General features: G+C 43.4%; 2 protein-coding genes across 3 annotated transcripts; one reads left to right on the top strand and one right to left on the bottom strand.

The window, feature by feature from the left end:
- The first annotated feature begins 300 nt into the window (after positions 1 to 300).
- Positions 301 to 9,610, top strand: LOC310798208 (bactericidal permeability-increasing protein-like). Of its 2 annotated transcripts, none has more exons than XM_083660686.1 (17): positions 301 to 371; positions 2,180 to 2,287; positions 2,396 to 2,510; positions 2,633 to 2,764; positions 2,870 to 3,025; positions 3,637 to 3,700; positions 4,234 to 4,294; positions 4,407 to 4,498; positions 5,116 to 5,292; positions 5,410 to 5,469; positions 6,007 to 6,174; positions 6,286 to 6,353; positions 6,449 to 6,491; positions 6,592 to 6,655; positions 6,825 to 6,901; positions 7,031 to 8,176; positions 9,106 to 9,610. In XM_083660686.1, exons 2-16 carry the CDS (start codon positions 2,185 to 2,187, stop codon positions 7,070 to 7,072), a joined length of 1,422 nt encoding a protein of 473 aa, XP_083516812.1. In that variant the 5' UTR covers positions 301 to 371; positions 2,180 to 2,184; the 3' UTR covers positions 7,073 to 8,176; positions 9,106 to 9,610. The 2 variants fall into 2 exon arrangements, with proteins under 2 accessions (XP_083516812.1, XP_083516813.1); XM_083660687.1 differs by lacking the exon at positions 301 to 371 and adding an exon at positions 720 to 809.
- On the bottom strand, positions 8,268 to 27,670 carry cdk5rap1 (CDK5 regulatory subunit associated protein 1). The gene is made up of 14 exons (XM_083660688.1): positions 27,230 to 27,670; positions 27,027 to 27,130; positions 26,907 to 26,941; positions 26,683 to 26,783; positions 26,504 to 26,589; positions 20,326 to 20,450; positions 20,012 to 20,132; positions 19,081 to 19,335; positions 17,809 to 17,906; positions 17,668 to 17,723; positions 15,954 to 16,084; positions 14,150 to 14,299; positions 10,115 to 10,258; positions 8,268 to 9,209 (listed from the first exon to the last, which is right to left on the bottom strand). The coding sequence occupies exons 1-14, from the start codon at positions 27,516 to 27,518 to the stop codon at positions 9,114 to 9,116; spliced, it is 1,791 nt and encodes a 596-aa protein (XP_083516814.1). The 5' UTR covers positions 27,519 to 27,670; the 3' UTR covers positions 8,268 to 9,113.

The raw sequence follows: 27,670 nt of genomic DNA, 5'->3' as shown, positions 1-27,670 counted from the left end.
ACATTTTGCTAAAATGTTCATTAATGTACACTGTCCCCTATTGAACAAATAAAATTGAATTGAATTGAATTAATACATCCCTCTACAGCCAGCTTGGGATTTTTAACAGGGAGGCCACGCCGTTAGACTCCGCAGCTTGTTTTGTTTTGAGTGGATTATGCCTTTAAGGGAACAGAGCAATGTGTTGATCGTCACTTGCTTTATCTGGGGTAGTTCTTGGTCAATGTCTTGCGTGCCCTGATTGACCAAAGTGAATTACAAGTCATGTGTTCCTCTTCCCCTTTCACTGTGCTTTGCTTCCAGCCAGGGTGACACACACCAGGAGAGGAGAAACCTTCTGGCTCTGCCACACTGCTGCTGCTCAAGATACTGTAAGTAATGCATCGTCAGTGAATTGGGGTTTTCTTTAGTTTGTTCTCAAAAGCGCAATTTGCCATTCTGTCCAATACCTCAATATGTATGTGTAGCCATGGATGAAAGAAAAGATATTTAATTGCATATGAATGAATCATTTTGTGATAGGAAGACAATGACTTCTATTTTGTAAGAAAATATTCTTAATAAGGGAAGATTGATGTTAACTAATGATGAAAGACTTGTGGGAGAGGATTTGTGTCTATGCATTGAAGACTGACTTAACTTGTTCTCTAGTGGGAGGAGAGTTATGGTTCTGTAGTTTTACTTTCATTTCAAAGTTAACTTCTTCTTTTTGTTGACGACTGAGGAAATGTAGATATGAGAGCTTATATACTCTGAATGTACAAGACATCAGGGGCACTTACTATTTCATTAGGAAGAGGTTAATCCAGGTAAGTCTTTATTCCCTCCCTTATTCATCATGTGACAATTGTTTTAATTCTTTTCATTGTTTTTGCAGTTACACAGCAGATTACCCTGATGACTGCTCTAGTCATCAGAAGAACACTTTTAACTTGTTAGAAGAGTTAGACAGCACATTACCCCTGTTCTAGTCATCAGAAGAACACTTTTAACTTGTTAGAAGCAAGTTGTTGTTGAAGCAACAGATACAGACCAGTGATAGGAAGGGAAAAATCATTAATTTCATTACGATATACTGGTATACTTGTTGCAAATTTTGTATGTTTCAAATTTTTTGTATCGATATTGTTGCAAATGAGTATTGTATCCATTAAAAAAGAATATGGTGGCTAACCTGGTAGCACACGTACGATGGAGGCTGTCCTTCGTGCGGCTGACACGGGTTCGAATCCGACCCGAGGTTCTTTGGTGCATGTCATCCCCTCTCTCTCCCCAACTTTCCTGTCTGCCTACTGTCCTATCTAAATAAATGAAAGCGGGGGAAAAAAAAAATTGATACTTAGCGATACTTTAACAACCTTACCAAACATGCAACATCCTAATATCCAAACAACCTCACCGGCAAAAACAACAAAGCACAGTTTTGGAAATTCACTCTCAAATTGATGATTGAGTTTTTCATGATTGACAAACAGTAGGCTACGTGACAACTAAGTCTGAGCTGTAAAGCCATAAAGGGTTTGTTTTGAGATACAATGATTTCTGATTATTTAGCCAAGTCAATATCTATAACAAGCTATGGTGAGAGAAATACCTACTCTAGTTGAAAATGGACAAATAAATTCTGGAATGGGGCTTTAATCTCAGTTTAATTGAATAATAGTCCCGCTTGGCTGCTGAATTAACACGGGTCATGTGTCTTTATCTGCAGCACTGACAGTCAGCTCTTTCACAGGCCTAAAGTTAATCAGGAATCCCCACCTCAAGGACTCAACTATCATGGTTTTTCAGCCTTCAATGGCCTTCATTATAAAAAAACGAATAAATAAATCGATAATTAACTGTATGCAGATCCAAACTTTTTAGATTATTGACATTAATTTCTAAAATAAGAGGGACAAAGCTCTGAGGAGAAACCACTAAAGGATGAATGAGGAAACTGCATGCAGCTCGATAAGGAAGTTATTGTTCACTGGGGGGAAAAAAAACAAAAAAAACAAAGCCTTGGGCAATCATGTGACCGTGCCAAAAGGTCAGGTGGTGACCTTTCTAGAATCTTTTGCTCCCCAATCTTTGCACTTTAGCAAACAACTTGATCACGATAATCACTAGTGCCTGTTTTATGAACATGTGACATTCATAGCATTGATCAGATCTTGTCCTTTGTATGCGACAACAGTCAAGATGTCCCCATGGTGCTGGCTGGCTCTGGTGGCTTTCATCCCCATGACCTATAGTGCCAACCCTGGCGTAAAGGCCAAGCTAACAGAGAAAGGCCTCGAATATGGTAAGGTGGTTTGTGGGAAATGTATGCAGATGAAAAACTTTCATTTCAGGGCCAAACAAACACACAGGATTTTCTGCTCCAACTTTCAATGCTTGCCTTTTTTGTCAGGCAAACAGATGGGGATGGCATCGCTGCAGCAGAAACTCAAAACAATCAAGGTCCCAGATATGTCCGGGACAGAGAAAGTGCCTCCCATTGGCAAGGTCAAGTACAGTTTGTCAAGGTAAGATTAGTCACTGCCGTAATACATTGTTTTGAGAACCGTTTGTATAAAAGGCTCTTCAGAGTGACATCTGTCATAACTATCTTTTTTTCGTACCCTCAATCTCCTGTTGTGTTTCGCAGAATGCAAATAGTGAATCTGGGATTACCGAAGTCTGCGCTGACCCTGGTGCCGGGTACAGGTGTCGGCCTGTCCATCACTAATGGCTTCATCAGTCTGCATGGAGACTGGAGAGTCAAATACTTCAGATTTATGTGAGTGAATTGAAGTAACACAGCTAGGGGCCGATTGAAGTGGTCTCTGCATTATGTATTTACTTCTGTGACTCTTCCTCCCTCACTATCTCTCTCTCTCAATAGAAAGGACAGCGGCTCTTTTGATTTGGGAGTCAACGGACTCACCATCACTACAACTCTATCCATCAAGAGCGACGAGACGGGCCGCCCGGTGGTCAGTAGTGTCAGCTGCGCGGCCAATATAGACAAGGCGAGCATCAAATTCCACGGTGGAGCCAGGTAAAACCGACTCTGCCAGGCAATGTAATGTCAAATACATATCGGGAAATGGATTTAAGAAGTGTGCTTTACATGTCATGTTTCTCACCTTAAGATGCTACACTTCCCTAAATGTTGCCTTCCTCTTACTTTCCTTTATTTGTTTATTTGGTCAGGACAGTACACTTAATGAACAGTTACCTATATAGAGTCATCTATGCAGTGGTTCCCAACCTTTTTTCTGTTATGTACCCCTTGAGCTGTTTTACCATGCCAATAGCACCCCTCACTCATGTCACTGTGTCCATAATTCTCCTAAAGTTGTTATATTAAACTTATATTAAACCTTTAGATGACCTCTCTAACACATCTCATTATTAAAATAATTTTAATGACTCATCTTTAATACAATTCTGACAGTTTTCAATTGGAAAAAGTAATCAGTTTTTATCATTTTGGAAATACATTGTAATCCCCAATCTTTCCAAGTACCCCCTGCAAGGTGCTGAAGTACCCCTGGTTGGGAATCACTGATCTATAGGATATCAGTAAATATGTCGGATTTAGCTAAAAGCTCATTTGCATCCGTAGTCCTGACTCTTATTTTTTTTTCTTCTCCTCCCGCCTCTCAGCTGGCTATACAACCTCTTCCGTAAATTCATTGACAAGGCCATGCGCAATGAACTGCAGAAACAGGTGAGGGCAGGCAAGGTTTATTCACATGAATACTTTTTAAGTGATTCCTCTTCCACCTTGGGTCCACAGACAATCAGGCAAACATACGTCGGGGACAATTTCCACAAAGTAACAGTTAGTAGAAGACAACCACATTCTATTAGCCTGGTAAAGCAGCCGGTGGTCACGTGAACTCAAATTTCGAAATGAAATGTGAGTGACTGGCAGGTTTACCAGGCTAGCATTCTTTCAGATGTGAGAGAAATGGTCACAATAAGTTTATTTACTCCTTTTGTTGTGCTAACATTACACCAAGATACACACCAGGGTCAGGGACAAAGAGTGGTTGAGGTTGAGCATCAATTAGAGGAAGAACTTCCTCTCCTGTTGTGTTCATCGATAAGAAATTAAGTGTTTTTATTCCAGAATGCTATTGCATTGTGGGAATGTTTTAGGCATTGTTTTGTCCATTCTATCAGTCAATGTCTAGCTTTTTCAAAAGCTCCTGGAGTGAATTCCTTCACTCAGTGCAGCTCTGTTCTTTGATGTTGCAGATCTGCCCTCTGGTGGCCGATGCAGTGTCTGATATAAACCGCACCCTGAAAACTCTCAATGGTAAGTGTTGTGGGAAACATACACCGGTATGTCTTAAATGTGGGAAACATGTCTTGAATCAGTACGTTTGAATGTTGAAATATGTGAATCAATTTCCGTCATCCTGCTGCAGTTCTAGCCAAGGTGGACAAGTATGCAGAGATTGACTATTCCATGGTGTCGCCGCCCATCATTTCAAAATCATCTATAGATTTGAGCTTGAAGGTGAGTCTGCCTCTATAGAGTTATACCCAGTCTGAAAAATCTTGAAGGACAATTTTGGAATTTTTCAACATGGTCTGGACCCTTTTTTTCATAACTTTTTCTAATTAATCTGAGCATTTTTTTTAATTGATCGAGGTATTGACCAAGATCGCTTCAGCTGGCAGCCGCGGTGTGTGCATGCCCCCCGCCTGCCTCGGCAGCCCGTGCACGTACATCCACTAAACTAGCTTATTTTTGGACCAGACAAGCTCACATTGTTATTGGAAAAGAGAGAAATGTAATGATTCCATTTACCTTGCAGCAGCGTGTTCACACGAGCTACATGTAAAGCCGAGGCAGGAGGGGCATACATGCACTGTGGCTGAAGCGATCTTGGTCAATACTGGATCAATTTCAAGAGAATCTGCTCAGAATAGTTAGACGTAAAAAGTTATGAAAATAGGGTCCAGGTTGAAAAAACACCAAAATAATCCTTTAAAGCAAATTAATGGGAGTACAAACTAAGGCAACAGTACCGGTACTTTGATTACAAAGTATGTCACCTGCCATCTACTGTAATTCCTGTTTCTCTCCTCCCGTCTCTCTCTCCCCTCTCTCTCTCTTTCCGTGCGCTTTAGGGTGAGTTTTACAACATTGGGGGGCACCAGGAGCCTCCATTCTCCCCCGGGCCCTTCTCCCTGCTGCCCCAGGTCAACAACATGTTGTACATCGGCGTGTCTGCCTTCACCGCCAACTCTGCAGCCTTCGTCTACAACAAAGCTGAAGCTCTCTGTCTGAACATTACCGATGACATGGTGAGCTGCATCTGATCCCTCATGAATCTACTTTCATGACAATGATGCACTGATCTAAACACACACTGATCTAAACACACACTGATCTAAACAGACTTCTCCGCTCTGTCCCGACAGATCCCGCCAATGTCTCCCATCCGGCTCAACACCAGAACATTCGGAGCTTTCATCCCACAGGTGATCAATAGGACCTCGTGTCCTGTTTGTATTTCAGAACAAGTTAGGCCATTCACGCATATACTGCATTTTAGAAATCGACTACTCCCAAAAAGTTGTTTACTCGTCACGGGAGAGAGATATTTTCCCCACCGAATAAAAATGATAAATTCTTGTCAAAAAGGTCTCAAAAACAGCCGGTAAAGGTTAACTAATGTAGGCGGGACCAACCTGGGGGTACGTGAAATAGCAGAGTCCGGATTGGCTCTGAGAGGCTGTTTACAAAATGAGCCGCAACTTGCCTGAGCTGGAGATGCCGACTGACCGCAGTAACACAGGCGCCCTTCTGTCTCTTAAATTCTCTTTATTTAACATGGCATAATGTAGAAAATGATTGTTCAAACAAATCTTTTTTTTTAATTATATTGTTTAATTATCACAGATGGTCTGATGCACAGTGTCGACTAGTGGTTTTGATAGTCGACTAGTCTGTGAAACCCCTAGAACAAGTACAAGTGTGCTCAACAGTTCTTCTGGACGTCTTGGTGTGTTTTACAGATTGCCAAAGAGTTCCCAGGTCTGATGATGAAACTGCTGGTGAAGACGGCGAGGGCCCCCGTCATGACCTTCGACACCAACAACGTGACCATCCAGGCCACCGCCACAGTGACGGCCTACGCCCTCCAGCTCAACGCCACACTTTCCCCTCTCTTTATCCTGAACATGGTAAGTTACACAGACGCAGTAATGGGACATTTGTAATGTTTAATGAGTCATTCAAGCGTGGGCAACCGATATTTGAATCAGTTCTTCAAGCTCAACACATTGTCTCTATAGGATGCCAGCGTCAGCGCCAAAGTGTCTGTGAGTGGAACGAAGCTGGCCGGAGCTGTCACCCTGAACAAGTGAGTTACTGCAGAGAGAGAAAGAAAAAAATATATAGAAGAGAAAAATTTAGACAATGGTCCTTCATGGCACTAATTTTGCCTAATTTGTGCAGGATGGATATGACACTGGAGAAAAGTTACGTGGGAGATTTTCAGGTGAGAAGCCGATACTGAAACGAGTCACTTTATGCAAAATCAATCTCGACCATGTTGAGGCGTATCACCTGAATTTAACTAAACCAGCTACACCCAACAGATCAGATCACTGGACAATATCTTCCAAATGGTCCTGAAAGTGGCAGTGATTCCCAAAGTGAATGGTGAGCTCTCTTTAGGTGCTTCTTTGCATTTTCACTGTTGCATTCAGGCCTGCGTGTGTACCAGTATGCAGAGTTGTCACATGACCTCTGCCTGCGTGTGCACCAGTCACATGACCTCGCCCCCCAATGTTTCCACTTCACCACATGTGTATTCTATTGTGCTTTACAGCTCGGCTTCAGGAGGGATATCCACTTCCTACGATTGGAAAGATGAAGCTTGTGAACACTCAGCTTCAAGTCCTGAAAGTCAGAAACTCACTTATTTTCTATAAAGCTGCACGTTATTTTAACTCAACTACTGTGTTTATAATATGACCGTCATAAGAACTAAACCTCCATCCGACAACAGCTGTTGTGCTTTCTATTCCTCTCCAGGGCTATATGCTGATTGGGACAGACGTCCAGTTAACAGGATGAACGGCACTTCTGAAAGCTCCCGGGATCCATTCCTCCACTGGTGTAAAAAGCCACCATGAAGGAACAACCACAGCCAGGGAACAACTGTCTGACAGACATGCAAGTTATTCCTAAAGAGAACTGCAAGAAGTGAACGATGCACAAGTATGACTTTTCCTGCCAGCCTAATGAATGCAGACCTCCAGGTTGTATTATAATGGGGGTTATCACTCCAGGCTTTTATCCTTTTTGTATTTTTTTTTATATTATTTTTTAATTTGGTTAAATCTGTAAAAATGAATTGAATTCATTTTCATGAGCAGTGAACTATTTTTTTTTACAGAGTTATTGCAATCATGAGGTAATAGTCTGGTATGTTGTCACCACAGGCATATTTTTAATAACATGCTCCTTGCAAAGTGGATCACAGCACCATCTGCTGGTAACTTTAGGCTATTTCCTGTAATAGAATCCTTCTGTTATTGCATCAGTGTTTCTGACTTTCTAGCTCGTAGGGCCATTCTGCAAATGTGCAGATACATGACCTTTTTACTACAGAGAAACCGATATAATCTTCAACAAAAACAAGGCAAATAGTTGTCAGCTTTTTCAGCAGCTGTTGTATAAAGGTCCTTACACATCGGGAGCGTTTTTTTTCGGGCGATTAATTCGCACGTCAATAATATTTTCCGAACCTATATCAGTTAATGCAACCGTGCACACCAACGGCGAAGTTTCGCCGAGCGTTATTGCGGCGTTTATTTTTTCCAACCACGGTCGATTTTTCAGAAATTCGCTTCCGACGTGTACACATCTGTGGCTGTGATTGACAGGTGGGTCAAAACAAAACTCGCATCGCAATTTCGTGCCGTATAATCGCGTCGCTCTTGATGTGTAAGGACCTTTAGCAATGCATTTAAATAATTCACTCATGTTTTCAGACATCATACATTATCTGTCATCAGTTTCCAAGCTGCACACCAGCTTAGCAGGCCAGGATGCCTTTTGACGTAAGCCCACCCCCCCCAAATATAAGAGTCTGTTTCCATTCCTGTGTGTGTCCCTCTTGTCTCTCAGGTGCATGTTTGAGTCACCTGAGTGTAGAGGACAGGTTGCAGCCTGTAGGTCAGAGTAGGGCTGTGCGATTAATCGATTTTGAATCGTAATCGAATTAATTAGTTAGGACGATGTTAAAAAAATGAAAATCGTAAAATCGTTTTTTTTTTTTTTTTTTTTTTATTATTAATTTTTTTTTTTTTTTTTTTTTTAATTTTCACTTTAACTAGGGTAAGTACGTTACGCGGGGCGGCTCTCTCTCATGTTTGCATGCTGCTACTTGTCCATTCTCCCTGCTGTAAAGTCTCTCTAGAGGCTGTGATACTGGCTAAAGACAGCAGCGCAATGGACTTATTTCAACACCTCCGACCAAAAAGCACAGAGTGAGCACTGAGCGCAGCTTGTTGCACTGCGGGCTGTAGCCTACAAGATAACGATTGCCACAACACACTCACGCACGCACACGAACACAGACGTTATCACCGGACGATGAAACGTTACCTTTACAGTTCACATAATAACAAAACAACACGTGAGGCTACCGAGTACTGATAGATTGGCTGTATTCATGGCTGTAAGTTATCAGCCTCAGCTGACTCACCTGTCCCTGTGTGTCTGAATTTCCCCCTAACTGCTATCGCAGTTCCACGCATTCCTGTTGTGACTTTGTGTTATTCTAGTACAGATATACCTCCGAGCACGGGTGGTCGCTTAGACACTAATATAATTATCTCACGGAGGAACACGCAAATCCACCAGTGTCAAGTTAGCAAGCAACAGCCAGGAAGTTAAGCATAGCAGCGGCAAGCTAAAACAGGAAGTTGAGTTGTTCTACCTTCAGAGTAAAAGCGTAAATTGTCAATTATGGAAAAAAGCTCTGCAGGGCAACAAATGTTTAGAGAAGTATAATAGTATAAAAATCGAAATCGAAATCGAAAATCGAGTTTTGAGAGAAAAAATCGTCAATTTTAGTTTTAGGCAAAATCGCACAGCCCTAGGTCAGAGGTCAAGCTGAAGCCACGTGTCCGTCAGGCTGGTGACTGAGCAGGGAGCCGTGGCTGAGGGCTCGGCCTCTCAGGCTCTGGGAGTTGGCTGACAATATCTATGTGGGAAACAAGACAGAACACACAAGCAGACGCACACAATGAAAGGATCAATTATTTAACGAATGAATAAACCTTTAAGTGTACTGGATACCGCCTTTAATCTCCAATCTGTGATTTCATTATAGTGATCTTTTGATTAAGAAGAAATGTATGTGTCCTGGAAATAATAACTTCATTGTACTTATTATTGTGCATTCATGCATTAATGATTTTAGATATATATATATATAGGTAAAGACTTATGATGGGGGAGCAGGGGGCAGACTGATGATTTGGGATTTTCCACTGAAGTACTGTAAGAGATGTGTTTAATTGTGTTCACTGATGATTTTGCTCCTTGCTTCACATTCCTGTGTGTTGTATTGACCTATGCGCTTCGAAGCATTAAAAGACCAGAAAGGCATCTCTCAATCTCGAAGTCTCTTTATTATTTTCACTACAGTATGATATGACTTTTCTTACACAGTCATACAGAGGACAGTGTGTAGTTTGACAGAGTGAGTTTTACATGAGTCTGTTAAAGGTTTGCCTAGAGTAGTGGTAGTAGTAGTAGTAGTAGTAGTAGTAGTAGTAGTAGTAGTAGTAGTAGTGGTGGTGTGTCTGTATTTTAAAATTGTGTCCAGTAAAGACAGTTCCAAACATATTTTCCATCTCCATCTCAAAGTCAAACTGTTAAAGAGCAGAAGTGAATGTATCCAGTCAGGGTCCGAAATGAACTTTTTTATTGTTTTACCGGCCAAAACAATAAATTGCCCTTTTGGGACACGCAGACACACACACATAAAATGAAATGACCAACATGAGAGCGGAGACATATAGATTTTACCAGTGAAGAGTTGCTCAAATAATGATATGCGGGAGACTAGAGACTTCCGTATTCCCTGGAGAGGCCTACACCTACCTTCACCAGTATGTAGTCTCCAGGCCTGATGGGGGCAGCAGAGTTAGAGTCTGCAGGCTGAACAGCAACATCCTCTTTGGGGAAAATCACCTTCACGTTGCCTTCACTCCGCCCACACAGGTCCCTGGCAGATCGTTTACTTTCCTGCACAAAGATGTAGACCACTCAGAAACCTGCACTGTACAGAGCAATGTTGTTGTCACTGGTTAAGTCAAGTGTTACTTCCAGTAACGAGCACCGGTAACGAGTACCATCTGTATTTACCACTTCGCTGCTGCTCAGCAGAAAGCTCCACGTTGGGACTTTAAGATGCCTTTAACACGTTCACTGCCATTGACGAGATATCTCGGCTTACAGAATCCAACGGTTCACTGCCAATGACGAGATATCTCGGCTTAAATTTTTTTTTTTTTTTTTTGACGGTGGGACGTGGATCAACACTCCCCACGTCTCCTATAAAAATATTGAAGCCAGCGAACGTGTACAACCCATTCCACGGACCCACTAAGTGGCGACAGTGCTCTCCCAGACTAGAGGAAGGCAAGCAAAAAGCAGTTTGAGGAAGCCATTCTCATGAAAATGGATTGGCGAAAACGCTTTCGTTTTCGCGCCGATTGCTGGCGGTGCGGGATTGCAAATTTGCATAATAGATTACGGGTGGAACACACTTTGAAACACGCAGCATAAATAAGACCAGAATCGCAAAAGCTTCATCAAAGCTCTCAACCGAAATCACAAGAAACGAGCGAGCCCATATCCAGACTTGCCGAGCGGCCGCCAGCAGACAGGCAGCAGCAGCAGAAGCAGTGAGCCTGGTGACGCGAGGTTACAGCAGCAACAGAAACGAGCTTGTGACACGCCCGCTGCAGCCAAGAAGAACACACACGGAGGGAGGAGTTTGAAGCAGAGGGGTGTTTCCTGCTGTTATGGAGGAAATTACTGTTCAAAACTATTGTTTAGATGTCTGACGTCTTACTGATGCCAAAAATGAATGGTTAAAGTGACTGTTCTATCGAATTTCACAAAAAGCCGTTTATCTCAGAATAATTTTCCAGACGCTGAAACCATGCTGTATTCAACTGCTAATGCTTACATAACTACTAACTCTACAAACTAACTCTTTTAGACAGAGAAAGCACACATTCTATTAGTTATTTTGAGATATTGTGTGTTCACAAAATCTTAGCAGAAAATAATCCTCGGGTCTTGAAAGATGAGCCAGAATCCTCAAAAAAACCCTCTGGCAGAACCTACCTACAGTAAAAAAAAACGGCTGGCAGTGAATGTGTTAATAAGAAATTGCAGAAAAATGACTATCTGGGTGGAAGTAAGTAGTAGTAAGTAGTAAGTAGTAAGTAGTAAGTATTCCCACTACACAGATTTTATCGAGAAAAGTGATGGACGGAACATTGGACATCCACGCTGTTTGGTTTGCTTTGGTTTCATTCACAGGAGAATTCACCCGAGTTATTATCAGTAATAAAGATGAAATTAGTTTTTTTTTTAATAGCATGTACTCTTAACAACCTACTGCTACTGCTAATCCCAGGGAGTAATAAATAAAGGAGAAACGCCATCTTAAACACCCACCTGACTCAGTCACATGACCTGGTCAGGTGGGACACCTCAATCAAGTGAACATCAAAAAATATATATAAAGTTAAAAAATATACAAATTAATCTAAACATAGAGGGCCCCATAAATGTGTATGGTACAGACAGAGAACAAAAAAAAGCAGTTAGGATAAAAGTCATGTTGAAATTGATCCTGTACATTAACACATTGAATGCCAGCCATGTTTTCATTCCTGTAGGTAAGTTGTGCCAGGGGTGTTTTTGACGATTCTGGCTCATTTTAGAACAGCCGAGGATTCTTTTCTGTTAAGAATTCATGAACATCAATCATCTAAAAATAACTAATAGAATGTGTGCTTTCTCTGTCTAAAAGAGTTAGTTTGCAGAGTTAGTAGTTATGTAGATATTAGCCGTTGAGTACAGCATGGTTTCAGCGTCTGGAAATTTATTCAGAGATAAATGGCTTTTTGTGAAACAGTCACTTTAACCATTCATTTTTGGCATCAGTAAGACCGTCAGACATTCTAAACAATAGTTTTGAACAGTAATTTCCTCCATAACAACAGGAAACACCCCTCTCATTCAAACTCCTCCCTCCGTGTGTCTTCTCCTCCTTCCTCCTAACAGCGGGCGTGTCAGAAGCGCGTTGCTGCTGCTGCCTGCCTGCCTGCCTGCCTGTCTGCCTGTCGGGCAAGACGAGTCTGAAAGGGATTACTGTAAAATCGCGTCGCCATTTCCTTGAATGGCTTGCTTCCGCGGTGTGTGTGTGTGTGTGTGTGTGTGTGTGTGTGTGTGTGTGTGTGTGTGTGTGTGTGTGTGTGTGTGTGTGTGTGTGTGTTCGCGCGTTGCTGCGCGGCTCTGGGGGGAAGGGATCTCTGTCCGTTCTGTGTGTGTGTCTCGGGCTTCTGACTGTAAAATCGCCATCGAAGAGGCGGCTGCTTTTGGTCCCGTGGCTTTTGGGTCCCATGGCTGTGGCTTCTCTCGGTCTCTGTCGCCACTTAGTGGTCGGTAAAATAGATTACACACATGCTCTTGCTCCAAATAGTTATCTCAAAGATGTAAAAGGGGTTGATTGATGTCCCACCGTCAAAAAAAAAAAATCTTTATGTAAGACGAGTTAGTCCGTCCTTGGCACTTAAGCGCTGGATTATGTAAGACGAGTTAGGTCGTCTATGGCACTTAATGAGTTAACACACATATTTGACACAAGTGGGCCAGTGTGCACTGGCCTACACTAGACTGCCAGACATAGCAGGTGTGTGGTGAGAGAGGGGGAGAGAAAGAGATACACATGTAACATCTACTGTGTTAATTGGCATGGCCAATTAATTAATTACAAGGTCCTGGGTTCGATTCCCACCTGGGACGCTGTGAGCGCTGAAGGAATGCGTGCCCGTCCACATGTCCTCGAGTGCCCACCGCCCGGATGGGGTCGTCAAAAGGGCCTTTCTGTGGGGAGTTTCTCCCCGTGCCTCCCGGGGGTTTCCTTCATATAGGAACCCCCTTCACCAAAACATGCAATATCCTGGTTGCTAATGTGGTTCCTCCTCTGGTCGTTAAGGGCGCCTGTTCGGAGGGAGGGGAACTGGTTGGAATAGAGGGTATGCACACCCACTGGAACACGGCCCCTCAATCGGGAATGAGTGTCAAAATGAGTGTCAAGTTCCTCCCTGAGCAGCAGGTGTCAGTTATCTAGGCTGATTACTGCATTCAAGCTCAGTCTTGCTGTGACTCAGTGGGCGTGACCCCACAGTGACTTCTGCCTCTGTGACATCACATGCATACCCTATAGCGTGAACCTCCCACGTGCTATGTCCTACCGGTGAAGCTTCCTCTGTCAGGTGAAAAGAAGCGGCTGGCTAACTGCCCATGTCTTGGAGGAAGCATGGAGCCAGTTTCGGCTCTCCCCAGATCGGCAGAGGGTGGAGTAGCAACCAGGATAAATAAATTAAATTAGCACTAATGGGGGATAAAAAAAAAAGTCTGTTACTGCTTTTTTTGTTCTCTGTCTGTACATACACATTTATGGGGCCCTCTATGTTTAGATTAATTTGTATATTTTTTTTACTTTATATATTTTTTGATGTTCACTTGATTGAGGTGTCCCACCTGACCAGGTCATGTGACTGAGTCAGATGGGTATTTAAGATGGCGTTTCTCCTTTGTCTAACTGTCTGAAGAAGGGCAGGGTGCTGCCCGAAACAAAAACCTAACTGGAGCCCTTTGCAGTGTGCAAACTTTTTACTATTTTCTTTGCATTTATCACTGTAAGTTCTGCACCTTCCCTACTAGGCTGGGATGTGCGTGTCTCCCTTCTACCTTAGTAATAAATAAAGGTACAGTATATTATTACTTATAAATTATTTGAGTAATGAATGAATCCACCACAGCTCAGAAATATATACTGAGACCAGTGTGCTCATCTTCTAGCTGTATTAGTCATGTTTTGTCAGTACTCACTCCCTCCACTAGGACGAGCTGTGTGCTGCCGATGAGAGCGGCGTTGACCTTCATAGCCTCTTCTCTGAATACACCGATACACTCCTCCAACCTGCGCCGCTTCACCTCCGCTGGAACGTCGTCCTGCAGACTATGGAAGGCGTGGGTTTTCTGGGGAGATGGTGTTAGAGACATTCATGGGGTTATTGAAAAGAACATGCGTGTGTAGTCAATGACCTTTGCTTTAAAGACCGTGGAAACCCAGTCTAACTGCCTGGAAGCAGGCTGCGGGTTCCATTTCAGTTGGCAGCGGAAGAAAACCCCTTTCCGCTCCCTGCAAGCTCTGCCATTGGCTCCGAACGAACATTTATGGATTTCTTTTCCGCTCCCTGTGGGTCACTCTCAAATGCCTTTCTCAAATGAAACAACAACACTAGCTCGTTGCTACACGCTGAAAACGGCAAGTTTTGATGAAGATTTGGATTGTGCAATAAAGCAGGCTTGCTTGGTTACTTGGTACTTTTGATGGATGGTTGTAAAGATAACAGAGCCTTTTTTCTCCACTAGCCCAGAGTGGAGAGAAAGAGTACTTCCACCCAGATAGTCAGCGGGAGGGAGTCTGGCAAGTGAGACTACTGGAAACCCAAATCCACAATAACCTTCCAACTATGTAATTTAGGGTCTTGTGTACATAATAGGAAGCGTCAAAAAGTATTAGAAATGAGCTTCAATCCAAATTCAAAAAAGTAAAAAATCAGTTTTTCTTCTTGTTCCTTCAAGTTGCATGTTTGAGCTTCACTGTGCAGAATGTCTGTGCAGAGTTTGACACTAGAAGACAGTTTTCACAATCGTCTGCTGAACATGGAAAGTTTTTCTGAGCTCATTGAGAAGGCGGTTTTCAAACGAGGATGATTCGTGACATCACAAATCCTGGAGCCAATCCCTGTCCAGTATTCAGCGGTTAAAGCCCCAACACATTCTCACTCCCAACTCATCATATACTGTCAGGAATCCTTCTTGCCGTCACTTTGTCATGAGTTGGTAAGTGAGAATGTGTTGAAAGGTCGCGTTTAGGGATGTCACAATATATCGCGATATCAAAATGTGACAATATGTATCGTTGAGATTAAATCTCATATCGTGAGTTAAAGAAGCTGAACGTGGTGGCACTGATCTGCATCTGATTGCATGCTCGCTCTCCTTTTCATTGCTTTGTTTTGAACAGACGAGGGACGTTACAGACACGGAGGATGAAAATGGTGAAATTACTCAAATTAGCGTGGAGGATGCCCCCGCAACTTACAAATCGATCGCAAAAAAATATTGTTAAAATATCGTATCGTATCGTTATCCTGAACCCAATATCGTGTATCGTATCGTGAACTGAGTGTATCGTGACACCCCTAGTCGCGTTGTATGTTGTGATTGGCTAGGTTCTAGATCACCCTGATTGGTTGTTTTGGATTTTTAAATGAGGGAGAAGGAGGGGAAGTCATCTTACAGATTTCAACAAGATAATTTAACTTTTTTTGTGGGGAAACCCATCAGACACAAATTATTATTCAAAGTTGACTTTGGCCCCTACAGTTGTTATGAAAAGGGTGAAATTAGCTATATAGACCAAAATCGTGTTTTGCCCCCGACTGGAAAGATGTTTAATCCTGTTACAAAGTCGGGCATTTTAACATGGGGGGGGGGAATGCCAACTTCCCCCGACCACCAAGTGGCCATTCGAGGAACTACAGCTTTTCACTTCACTTCCGTGTCATCAGAGCCACTGGCTTTAACTCTGAAATCAATCAAATAGAAAAACGTGAGGACTCACTTTTCTCACACTGTAGGCAAAAAGGAAGCCCACATTGTAGCCCACTTCTCTGATCAGAGACAGAGTCTCTTGGTGGTCGTCCTCTGTCTCGCCACAGAAGCCTGAGATGAAGTCACTGCTGAGGCTCACACCTGAGACACACACATAGTCAACCAGTCAAAGCACACATTACACACCTGAGACACACACACATAGTCAACCAGTCAAAGCACACATTACACACCTGAGACACACACACATAGTCAACCAGTCAAAGCACACATTACACACCTGAGACACACACACATAGTCAACCAGTCAAAGCACACATTACACTTTAAAAGAAAATACACAAATGTGCTTTTCACTCATTTCTGTCCTCAGACCTCCATCTTATATTATCAACAGGCAATTTCCATTGATGCACAACTTGACTTTTGGGATAATTGCTCCTTTAATGAGAGATTAAGTAAAATGGTAAATGGCCTGCATTTATATAGCGCTTTTATCCAAAGCGCTTTACAATCAGTAGGTACATTCACCCATTCATACACCGATGGCGGCAGGCTACCACGCAAGGTGCTGGCACACCATCAGGAGCAAGTTGGGGTTCAGTGTCTTGCCCAAGGACACTTCGACATGCAGACTGGAAGAAGCGGGAATCGAACCACCGACCTCTTTTATCCAAAGCGATTGGTGAACGACCCGCTCTACCTCCTGAGCTACAGCCGCCCCCCCCAGATTAAGTAATGTTTGGTCAGACATAGCTAGCTAGGACGTTTTCATTTGATGAAGATTATTGAATAAATACATGTATAAAGACAGTAATCCTAGTGTAACCTAACCTTTATTGTTATTATGATATATTAGTTGTGATTATATACCTACTGTACTTGCACTATCTGTTGTAATGGAGCCCCCTAGCATAAGAATTGCATGTGTGTACTTGAATCTTGAAACAAGGAAATCAAAACCCCCACCCCTGATTTTTCTCCCATATTCTCCCCAATTGTACTTGGCCAATTCCCCCTGCTGTCCTGGTCGTTGCTCCGCCCCCTCTGCCCAACTTTGGAGAGCCGTAGACATGCACATACTTCCTCCAATACAGACAGAGAGGAGTGTCACCGGCAGGACGTAGCGCGTGGGAGGATCACGCTATTCCCCCCAGTTCCTCTCCCCCCCAAACAGGACAGGTGCCCTGACCGACCAGAGGCGGCACTAGTGCAGCGACCAGGACTCATGCCCCCACTGGCTTCCCACCCGCAGACACGGCCAATTGTGTCTGTAGGAACATCTGACCAAAGCAGAAGTACCGCTGCCGAGAAGTGAAGCCAGGTCTCTCCTCAGTGGTAGCAGAGTGTTTTTACCTCTACACTACCCAGACACCACCAAGGAAACAAAAGCTCTGGGTATATACTGTAAAATATGGAAATTGTTCAGTTCAGAAGTTGTTCAGTTTGTATAAATGGAATGCAGCTTCAGAGTGAAAAGGATGCCTGCTGCAGGATGTTTGATCATAGGTTTCAAACTGAATAGCAGAGGGAAACTACATATTTAAATATAAATACAATATTTAATGATTGAATGATTTGTCACTGTGATCAGAAGAAGTAGAGGAATGACAGAAATTAATGAATGAAACTCAATATATGACTGATTCTTCCCTTTAGCTTAGTCATTTCATCAACACCAAAACATCTATGATGTAGCTTGAGTTCAGATTTGTGTGGTCTACCTGGGATAATTCTTTTGATGTTCTCCACAAGGTCAAGGTAGGCCTCTCTTGTATAGCTGCAGGTTGTGGAAAAGGCGTTTTATAAGAACATCTGCTGATATTTTCACAAGGCTGTTCTGCAAAACGTCCAACTTGTCTCACCCGCGACGCATTGCTTTTAGGACCTGGCTGCTCCCACTCTGGGCTGGCAGGTGGATCTGCTTGCAAATGTTCCTTCGCTCCTCAATCAGCTGCAAAACCTGTAGATGCAAACACAGACTGTGCTGAGCTTAATCAACCGAGCTAGCAGAAGGTATTAGCTACAGATACACATAGAGGGCGCGTCGGGGGTTACATAGTCTGGAGAGATGCAGCAAACACGCAAGTGACACTTTGTTGGGTGTATTTTTTGTCATGATAGTCAAGTATCAACATTAGCCTGTTCAAATAAAGTGTCACGCTTTGATCAAATGAATATCTAAAACTATGTCAAATATTGGATCCGTATGATACGGAGTGCTTTTTGCAAGATTAAAGACTGATACATAGGCATGATGACAAGCTGTCCTGTAAACATTGGGCAGTGGTGGCCCAATGGTTAGAGAAGCGAGCTTGTGACCGGAAGGTCGTCGGTTCAATCCCCGGGCCCGGCAGGATAAATCTGGGTGGGGAAAGTGAAAAGGCAGCGCTTGCCCCTCCCTCATTACCACCACTGAGGTGCCCTTGAGCAAGGCCCTTAACCCCAACCGCTCCAGTGGAGCTGATCAGTGGCCAGCAGATCAGACTGTGGTTGTACTGGTCAGCTTCCAGGTGTGAATGTGTGTGTGAATGTGAACAGGGCACTCCTGAAAAAGAGAGCATTGCTCTCAGTGAGACTCCCCCTGTATAAAAAAAAAAAAAAAAAAAGGTAAAACACTAGTCTCGGCTCCCAGACAATTGGAGAGCTCCGCCTACCAGTCGTCTAGGAACTTCTTGTCAAAAATGGTTTCTTGAATGCCGGTGAGAACGGCCACTAACAAACCCTACGACCCTTTGTCAAGTTACCAGAAATCACCCTCTCCCCCATTATCCTCCGTAGAACTGGAGATACAGCAAATCACTTTGTAATATGGAGAGAGCTTTTTAAAACATTGAAAATGATGCAACGTTACATTATTTGATTCCGTGTTATCATTTACAAGCACGCGGCTTCTGCATGTCACCGCTCCTTCTGCACAAAGGGCGCCCTAACGACTTTGGATTGGTTCTGCGACGGCGATTCTTTTTCATTCTCAAATAGTTTCACACCAGTTTTAACAAAGGAAAGCTGTGAGAAAGTTCTCAGGCTCTTGTTGAGCGACACAGATAGAGACTGAGAACTGAGTCTATGTACACGCAGAGAAAGCACCGCCACAAATGCTTTACAATCATCCTCAAGTCAAAAATGCAGTGCACCTCATCAGGGAAATCCTTGGGATGAGGTGACGTGAATCGGATCCTCATATCGGGATCGATGCGCGACACCCTGTCCAGCAGCTCGGCGAAGCGTAGGCCTCCCTGTTTAGTTCGGTAGATGGTCCTGAAGCCCCGGCTGAGCTGGGTGGGGTCCGACCCGCTGAGCTGGGGGGGGTCCGACCCGCTGAGCTGGGTTTCCGACATGTCCCTGTAGCTGTTTACGTTCTGACCCAGCAGCGTCACCTCCTTCACACCCTGAGACCACACACATGTACACATGCACAACACACATACACATGATGTACTGCAGGGATACCCAACGTGCTTTGTCCAGGCGGGGGCCACTTTTGTATAATGATAGGAGGCCAGGGGCCAGTTAACAAACAAACATTATATTATTTTTTCTGTACAGTAGCGGATTGTAGGTTTTTGGGGTGTCAGCCAAAGTTTAGTCTGACAATTATGTGCACACAGGATAGTTAGGTTAAGTTAGTTAGGTACATATTATATATAACTGCCTGAGTGGCAAGCAGATGGCGGCATTTGTCAATTTCGCTGGAGCTCAGTCAAACTTTATTTCACGTTAGTTTTCATTGTGAATTAGAAAATGGTTGGGGGGGCCACTCTGCACCCTATCGCGGGCCGCATCTGGCCCCCGGGCCGCAAGTATGTACTGTATGGTTATGGGATATTGATTCTGAGTACTATACTTTAATTAGCAACTGATGCAGAGTATCGATCCAAGCCATTACATTTTCTACACAGTATAGACTAAAGCTACCTTCACATAAGAGATCTCCTCTTCGCTCACCGCGAAGTTGAGCAAAGAGCAGCAATAGCTGTTGCTAAGCAACATAAATTCACGTATTGTTTTTATTGTTTCATAATGTGAAGCTCTTTGAGATTAAGGGCAGTACTTGTTACAACTTGCCTGGTCAGACAACATACGAACTTCCTCAAGGATGGAGCTCACGGGTCGACTCCTCTCTCTCCCTCGTGTGAAGGGAACAATGCAGTAGCTGCACATGTTGTCGCAGCCTCGCATGATGGACCTGCCAGGGCGATGGAAGTGCACAAGCAAGGGGTCATCAGAGGTTACAACATAATGACAGGACACTACTGTAGAGGATGAGAGTGTGTGTGTGTGTGTGTGTGTGTGTGTGTGTGTGTGTGTGTGTGTGTGTGTGTGGTGATGAATAACTCCCTACAAAGCCATAGTAGGTGTCTAACGATCTACACACTCACACAAAAGCGCTGTATCCATGAGGGGCATGGTGGACAGGCATGACGTCGGCGTAGGTCTCCTCTAACGACAGCAGCACGTTGCTCGCCTGTTGACCACCGTGAGCTACAGCCAAGAGGCGGGGAAGTAGTCCATGGGCCAAGGCTGAAATTTTGACATATCGGTACCACCTGAGGTGACCGCACGATTTTGTTATTTTTGTCTTCCTACATGTCTCTAGTTTATATTTTGGTATGATAACCCTTCCGATTTGGTAGCTTAAGGATAGTTATCACTCTGTAAACAAACCTAACCCCAAAAAATGACAAAACCCTGATTTCATCATATCTCCTGAACCACACATGATAACGCAGAAAATGTGATGTCTACCCCTATGTTTTCATGGTCAGGGATTACAATGACACCCTATACAACATCATAAACTGTTCACATGAATAGTTAATGGTGAATTCAGTGGTGTTTTGGTGAATTCAGTGGTGTTTTGAGAAGGATACAATGCAATTAGTCCATGGGCCAATGGTGAAATCGGTACCACCTAAGGGGACCGCGCAATTTTTATATTTTTGTCTTCCTACATGTCTCTAGTTTATATTTTGGTATGATAACCCTGCCAATCTGGTAGCTTATTGATAGTTATCACCAGTGCTGTAGTGGTAAAAAAAAAGGTGGGTAAACTATACTTTTGAGGCAGCTTTCTCACGCGGCACCGGCAGTGTTATAACGGCGGATAAATAAGCTTCCGTGACCGATATACAAGACAAAATATGAGAGTATATAGAACAACTTAATCTGAATCATATAGGCCTATAAGGTATATCAGGGGGTTCCCCCACATTTCTGAGTAGCCAGCCAGATAGAAAAAGTAGCTGGCTATGGGATGGGCCTTGCCCCTCAAGGGGGGTCCGGGGGGATTCTCCCCCGGAAGATTTTTTTTTTAATTTTAAAGTAAAATTCATCAACCTGGTGCATTTGAGAGCAAAATTAACTACACACATCTCTAATGTGTTGTGACTTTACAAATCATTAGGCCTAAACAATCAATATAAAATGTATTTATTGAACATTTGTTGAATTTCTCCAGGTATGAAAAGTTAAATTATACAGTAGGTAGCCTACTTTAAAGGACCTTGTATGAACCCAGTATATACAGTTTGAAGAGTAATATAGTTCTCTCTCTCACACACACTGTACCTGTGATTGTCAGCTTCAGCTTTATAGCTAAAAGTATGTAGACAGATTGAATCTGTGATTCTTGAATACCAATATACTGTATAATTCAAACTGTCGACAAACACATTGGGCAAGGATAGGTAGACAACATACTGTACATGGAAATAAAAGTGGTTCTGCCACTCTGGCCACTAAATTTTAGTCAGCCAATATTTATTTATACAGATCTCGGCACAACAAACACCAGTATGTTTCTAGATAGTTTTCAACATGGTTGTATTATATTGGCTTTATACAGTAGCACCTGGACTATTCAAGTCAACTCGCACGCACCTAATGTTACAAACTTTACTTGATCAGAGGGAAATCAATCATGTTTCTTACACCAGTGATTCACTCTTCAGTTGTAAAATGGTGAGCCTATATGATTTTCCCCACTCCGGACACACATTTTTAACCAACCTTACCTATGTTCAGCTCACCATGAGCTGGTCTCCAAATGCGCATTGCGCATCGCTGGCACAATGGCACCGTTAAGTTGTTTGAAGGGAGCGCTGTCTGGGCAGGCAAGCACAGCTCGATAAAGGCACCAACGTGACCGGGGCCGTGTACCTTTCCCGCGGAGCGCTCCACAAAAATAGGCTACGGTTCGCGGAGATCCTGGTCAGTGCCATGCCCATGAGTAATCTTTTTTATTTTCTTTTGGTGTGTGACGTGCTTGGCGTGGTCTCCGCATCAACGGAGTTTACGCGAACGTGTTAAAACTCGTGCAATAATAAGTGTGCATAAACGATTTAAACATGTGAGTAAACGATCTTAAAAGGTGCTTAAACGCTGCAGAGCATTGAAAAAGGTACGTAAACGCCGTTTACGTGCGTTTAGCCACCACTACAGCCCTGGTTATCACTCGGTAAAAAACCTTCTCCATATAAATGACAAAACCCTGATTTCTGTGTATTAGTCCAGATGATATGTGAAAATCATGTTCACCTTTTCATAAAAGCATGAAACTTGGTACGCTTATAGTTTGGGGCCCTGTAAATCTTCAGAAATTAAGCCATCACAAAAATGCTTCGTGGTGGCCATTTTAATTCCGCCATAAGTGAATTATGTAGTTTGCATCATATCTCCTGAACCACACATGATAACACAGAAAAGGTTATCTCTATCCCTATGTTTTCATGGTCAAGGATTACAATGATACCATATAGAACATCATAAACTGTTAAAGTAACTAATCAATGGTGAATTTAATGACGTGAGAAGGAAATCACAGTTTCTGATAACTGATGGTAGCCTATAACCTCAATTCCATGACCACTCTCTGGCTAACATTTTTTGATGAGTAATTTGGGTTAGGGTTACTTCTATGGGCCTTTTGTTAAAATAGCGCCGAGGCCCCTCCCAAACATCCTGCGACTTTCTGCCAGACGGCCAAATCCAAGATGGCCACTGGTACAATCTTGAAAAATTTACTTTTAAACCAGAGCACCTAGAATAATGTATGAAGACACTTTTCGGTGTAAGTCAACCACAAAGAATCTGATTCTGACATCAGTTTAACATTCTGACATAATTTTGACCCAGAATTCCAAGATGGCTGCCATCCAGTAGCGTGAAAACTTAACTTTTGAATGGCAACATATACGTATGTGGTGTTTGGGGTTTACCATTTTTAGAGTAAGGACGGAGATTAACAATGGTGAATTATAGCTATTTTAATTGCAAATTCATGCCTACCAAACATGGTTTAGTAATGACAATTATTGTGTTTTGAGGGTAATTTCATAATTATATTAGTCTCGCTGGCCAGCCTCCACTCCCTACCGGGAGAGCGCCACGGAAACAGGCAACTGGGATAAGCCCTCCTCTGCTCTACAGCTGCTCCCCATTGGAGCGACTGTTTCAGTGGCTGCCGGATGTCCGCTCCCGGCTTATTACAAACTCTGTCATTGGCTCCGACCACGTCAATCAGAGCAGCTTCCGCTCCCTCCTCCCTGTGTGTCGCTGTACATAGTGCCCTGCCGCCTCAGTGAAAACAACAATGCTAACTTGCTAGCAAGCCAACGGCAGAAACCTACACGCTAGCTCGTTGCTACACGCTGAAAAGGGCAAGTTGGATTGTTGGAAGCTATTTTCCAAGGGCACTGCCGCTAAGCGCCGCCCATCGCAATCCCACTATGGAGACCTGCGTGGGAGGGGAGGCTGGCCAGCGAGACTATGGGATAGGTGAAGGTGAATAGCCTATGTCCATTGTCCAACAAGTTTTCTCAATTTTCTCAATAATTTCCCTCTTTGTGATGTGATAAAAGTTTCTCAGTGAGTTATAGTTCATTGCCTCACTGAATTATCTGCTAATATCCAATTTTAGCAGCAGAATTTGATGTCCTGGCGTGGCACGTCCGTGTGTAATGACATATCCAAAAGGAATTTTACTCTGCGCTGCGCTGCACAGCATAGAGATTATGGTGCGCTCAAGCGCAGCGGAGTATTTATCGCGTAAGAGGTGCTTTTTTTTAGCGCGTAAGAGGTGCTGCCCCGTATTCTGCGCAGAAACGCCTGATTGTGGCACGCCTATGTCCAGTAAAATTATAACAGGCATGCGCTTGTGCACGCCCCCAATTTGCATTGCGCGCGGCGTACCGCTTTTGCGAAGATAGGGCCCCCGGGACTTGCAAGAATCTGGTCAACTTCTACTCTCCTGCAGCATGGGCTGATTTTAAGTCTGCAATGAGTTCATCAGAGGCAGGCAGACTGTAGTGTGCGGAGGGTTGGGGAGGCCAGGTCAAATGGGAAGGAGTTAAACTCATGCATGCAGGCATGGCTCAAAATGGATGCGAAAAGGTGCAAACACACCAGACGCTGAAGTGACGAAGCATCTGGAAGTGCAACCAGTTTCATGTTGGCGCACTTGTTAGCACATTAGACCGTTCAGTCAGACCAGCCGTGATGCGGCCGGCTCGCCCCATGCAGAGATTGTTTCGGCGTCTGATTTATTTTTGTGTGAGACCCACGAGTGATTGTGTGAAGCCAGATAGGAAGTCAGTACAAGTTGTCACCGGCGCGGAGCAAAGCAGTGCGTCTGGTGTGAATGGCCAGGGTCCTGCTCGAGCTGAATTTACACACAGCGGCACTTTGCGTCTGCAGCATCACAATCATCTTCCACCCTCCTCCTCCCTGCATGCATGCTCCAACCCGCTCTGACTGACTGGTGGCGACCATATATGGATTTCGTTTCCACTCCCTCCGTGTCGAATCTGTCTATCTCAAATGCCTGTGCCACTATGAAACAACAACATCAACAATGCTAGCTCGTTGCTACATGCTGAAAACGGTTGGATCTGGATTGTGCAATAAAGCAGGCCTGCTTGATACTTTTGGTGGATAGTTGTAAAGGTGAACGGAGCCTTTTTCCCCTATACCAGGGTGGAGGTATTAGCAGCCAGACTCTGCCGTTGTAGGGAGGGAGTCTGGCAAGCGAGACTACCCGGGGAGGAACTCAAGGTAGGAGCTGCTGAGATGGAGTGGAGCGCTACAAGGCAGTGATTGACCTGGTTGTGGTCAACTTGTAGACCTCCACGAGTTGCTGGAACATTGTGTTTTTGATGAATGTGTGGCCTTATTCAACGCCAACATCACATACAGGAAGATGCAGAAGAGCAAGCGCATCAAGAAGCTCTATCTCCAATCTGTAGGGCTGCAAAAACCCTACATCACTCTCGTTGACATGGGCATGATCTAGAGGATGGCAACTCCATCAGCAATTGGATCGGCAGACACAAGATGGCACCCCATACAAGTGGTCGGACTATGTCCACAAGGTGTCATCCATCATCCTTGCCCGCCATGGTGATGTTGACATATCATCTGTGTGATCGACTGGTATGACACAACATACTTGGCTAAAGATGATGAGCGGAATCTGATTCAGAATCTATAGCTACAGCTAATAAAAAGAGCTTATTTTAGTTATCTACTTTCATTAAATATTGTAATGCAAGAAATCCTGGGGGTAGTTGGTACAGCAGTACCAAGGTAAAATGGGTGTTGACATTAACATCTTTTCAGTGAACATAATTCTGAAATGACTCCCAAAACATCCACCATTGTTAATCTCCTTCCTTGTGGTAAACCCCAAACGCACAGTATACCTTCCCATCCAAAAGTTACATTTCCACAATACTGGATGGCAGCCATCTTGGAATTCTGGGTCAAAACTATGCCATAATGTCAAACTGATGTCAGATCGTGGTTGACTTACACCGAAAAGTGTCTTCATACATTATTTTATGTGCTCTGGGTCAAATGTCAATTTTTTAACATGGCGCCAGTGGCCATCTTGGATTTGGCCATCTGGCAAGGAAAATCCCAGGATCTTTAGGAGGGACCTGGGCGCTATTTTAACAAAAGGTCTATAATAAGTCAAATCACTCATCAAAACATCTTAGCCAGAGAACGGTCATGGCTTTGAAGTTATAGCATCGGTTATCAGATACTGTCATTTCCTTCTCACAACGTCATCAAATTCACCATTGATTAGTCACTTTAACAGTTTATGATGTTCTATATGGTATCATTGTAATCCTTGACCATGAAAACGTTGGGATAGACATCTCCTTTACAGTGTTAGCATGTGTGGTTCAGGAGATATGATGCAAACTACATAATTTGCTTATGGCAGAATTAAAATGGCCGCCACAAGGCATTTTTGCGATGGCTCAATTTCTGAAACTGTACAGGGCCCCAAACTATAAGCGTACCAAGTTTCATGCTTTTACGAAAAAGGGAACATCATTTTCACATATCATCTGGACTAATACACAGAAATCAGGGTTTTGTCATTTATATGGGGGTAGATTTGTTTACAGAGTGATAACTATCCTTAAGCTACCAAATCGGCAGGGTTATCATACCAAAATATAAACTAGAGACATGTAGGAAGACAAAAATAACAAAAATGTGCGGTCACCTCAGGTGGTACCGATTTTTGCCTTGGCCCATGGACTAAAGGTCCCGGTACGCATCTGGGCCGGCCAGAACGTCCACCAGCTTCTCCCGCTCCAAAAGCTTTGTCTTCAGCCTCTCTGCCATGCAACCTGGCCAGGCACACACAGGCATAAAAAACACTACCATTCATAGCCATAGTAAGACAACCAAATATGTGCAAATAAATTGGTGACACAACATACCTAAAATCCCAATTTTCATTGGCGTGCGGCTCTTTAAGCGTTTCCTCTTCATGGCTGTGAGTTGCTGTAGTCGATTCCAAATGGTTTGTTCAGCCTTTTCCCTGGCAAAGTGCAAGCATAGAGGTGTTTGCATTACTTTGTGTATTCGTAAGGAAAGAGTGCATAGTCCTCTATGGCTTGCATAAGTGCACAAATGCATAATTGTCAGACACACACAAAATTACCTTACAGAGCAAGTCACCAGAAGAACGACGTCTGCCTGTAAAAGTAAAGTAAAGCGTAAATACAATATACTGTATTGGAATGAGAAATGCTAAATAGAATGGGTGTCCCTGTAATGTTACCTCGTGTAAATCATTAGTGCGTTGATACCCCTTCTTCTGTAATATGGACCACGCAATCTCCGTGTCGTTGACATTCATTTGACATCCATAGGTTTCAAAACATACTGCAATAAGAAGACAAGGGGATTCATATATACGACGACCGTATCTACTGACTGGCACATACATCAAAGGAGCCATGCCTTCCAGAAATGCAAACGAACCTTTCCTTGAATTCCCCATCTCCGAGTCCTCGGAAAGATAAGCATGTCTGTCATTGTATCCCTCATTGGCAGCAGGGGTTTTGTTCACTGGAACGCCCTTGACAAAATCTTGAAAACTTGGACCAGAGGATAACTGAGTTTTGAACTTTTCTAGCGTTGTGCTCCTGGTCTCTCGTGAAATGACACTAACGTTAGCTAACTTGGAGCAATAGCTGTGTTGTATACACCGTATAGATAACCACTGTTGGGGAATGAGAATCAAATGTCTTAAAGTCCTATGGAATTCCATATTTTATTCCATAGACAAACTATGGCTTGTTAGCCAACGTTATGCTAACGCTAGCTATATTTAGCAGTGCAGCCCCCGGCATTCTTGTTTGCTCAAGCTAACGTTTCAGTTGTCGGTCGTAATGCTTTTTCCTTTTAGCGAAAATAGTTCGT

Source organism: Poromitra crassiceps, assembly GCF_964638095.1.
Source record: "Poromitra crassiceps genome assembly, chromosome: 25".
Classification (NCBI taxonomy): domain Eukaryota; kingdom Metazoa; phylum Chordata; class Actinopteri; order Beryciformes; family Melamphaidae; genus Poromitra; species Poromitra crassiceps.
The sequence above is the reverse complement of the archived record's forward strand: the minus strand, read 5'-3'. Positions and strand labels throughout refer to the sequence as shown.